Source organism: Hibiscus syriacus, unplaced genomic scaffold (genome assembly GCF_006381635.1).
Source record: "Hibiscus syriacus cultivar Baekdansim isolate YM2019G1 unplaced genomic scaffold, ASM638163v2 tig00110214_pilon, whole genome shotgun sequence".
Classification (NCBI taxonomy): Eukaryota; Viridiplantae; Streptophyta; class Magnoliopsida; order Malvales; family Malvaceae; genus Hibiscus; species Hibiscus syriacus.
In genome coordinates this window covers 227,270-228,276 of record NW_024062631.1, presented here as the reverse complement: position 1 = coordinate 228,276, position 1,007 = coordinate 227,270, and the positions used below count along the sequence as shown (strand labels likewise).

The 1,007-nt window shown below is 39.6% G+C and overlaps 1 protein-coding gene across 1 annotated transcript; it reads right to left on the bottom strand.

Annotated features, from left to right (window-relative positions):
- Positions 1 to 524, bottom strand: LOC120113992 (60S ribosomal protein L27-3-like; the record flags this gene model as incomplete). The annotated part of the gene is made up of 1 exon (XM_039135033.1): positions 1 to 524. A coding segment is annotated over one exon (456 nt), but the record flags the coding sequence as incomplete, so codon positions are not given.
- Positions 525 to 1,007: the final 483 nt, after the last annotated feature.

Sequence of the window (1,007 nt, the reverse complement as noted above, 5' to 3'; positions counted from 1 at the left end):
TCAAATCCAAAATGCTAATAAACTACATTAAGCCCAAACAATTCTTTTATCGAAGGAGAGGAAACCCTTCAAAACCTAAGCTTTGTAAAGAACCACCTGTTCTTTCCTGTCTTGAACCTCTCTTGAAACCTCTCCTTGGTGGCCTTACTAGCGGCTACTTTCTTGTGCTTGGTTTGAATGGCATCGGCGGTAACCGCGTCTTTCAAGTCCACGTCGAGGGTGTAGCGCGTGGGCATCAAATGCTGGTAATTCACGAGCTTGATGAAGCACTTGACGCGCGACTTCTTGGCTGTTTTCTTGGCGGGGTCCTTGCGGATAACCTTGCTCGGGTACTTCTTTATCCCTGCAACCAAACAGTGGCCGTAGGGGCGGTCACGTGTGCCTTCGTCTAAGGATTTCACTATCACGGCTTTGCGTCCGGCGTATCTGCCTTGGAGGACGATCACGGCCTTGTTGGGTTGGCGATGGCGGCGGCGGGTGCGAATCTGATTGGCGGAATTGATGCATTGGAAAATTAGGGAATATTAGTGGCTGAAGCCCTAGCGCTTTAAGAAAATTGGTGGATATCAGCGTGCTCTTTTTATGAATAAATTTGGGCCTTAACTGAGTATACCTCCATTATTTGAAATTTGGATAAATATTAAAAAAATTTAAAAAAATTTAAGTTAGAATAACTATGTTTGTAGGATATATATATATATATATATATATATATATATATATATATTTGATATGACATTAAATTTTATTATAAAATGAATATATTAGTTGTGATATATGATATGATGACACATTAAAATTAATAAATAATATTTCAATTGATCTCTCAACTATACTTAAAATTTTATTTTAGCCTTCAAATCAGTCCTATATCACTAGAAATACACATTCAAAGGTGGGTATAGCCAATTTTAAATCATGGATGCAAGCTGTCGCAACCGTCTTTCGGTTGTGCCCCGGAATTGGGCTTCGACTTGGATTAAATGAATTGGAGTCGCCACCGACCA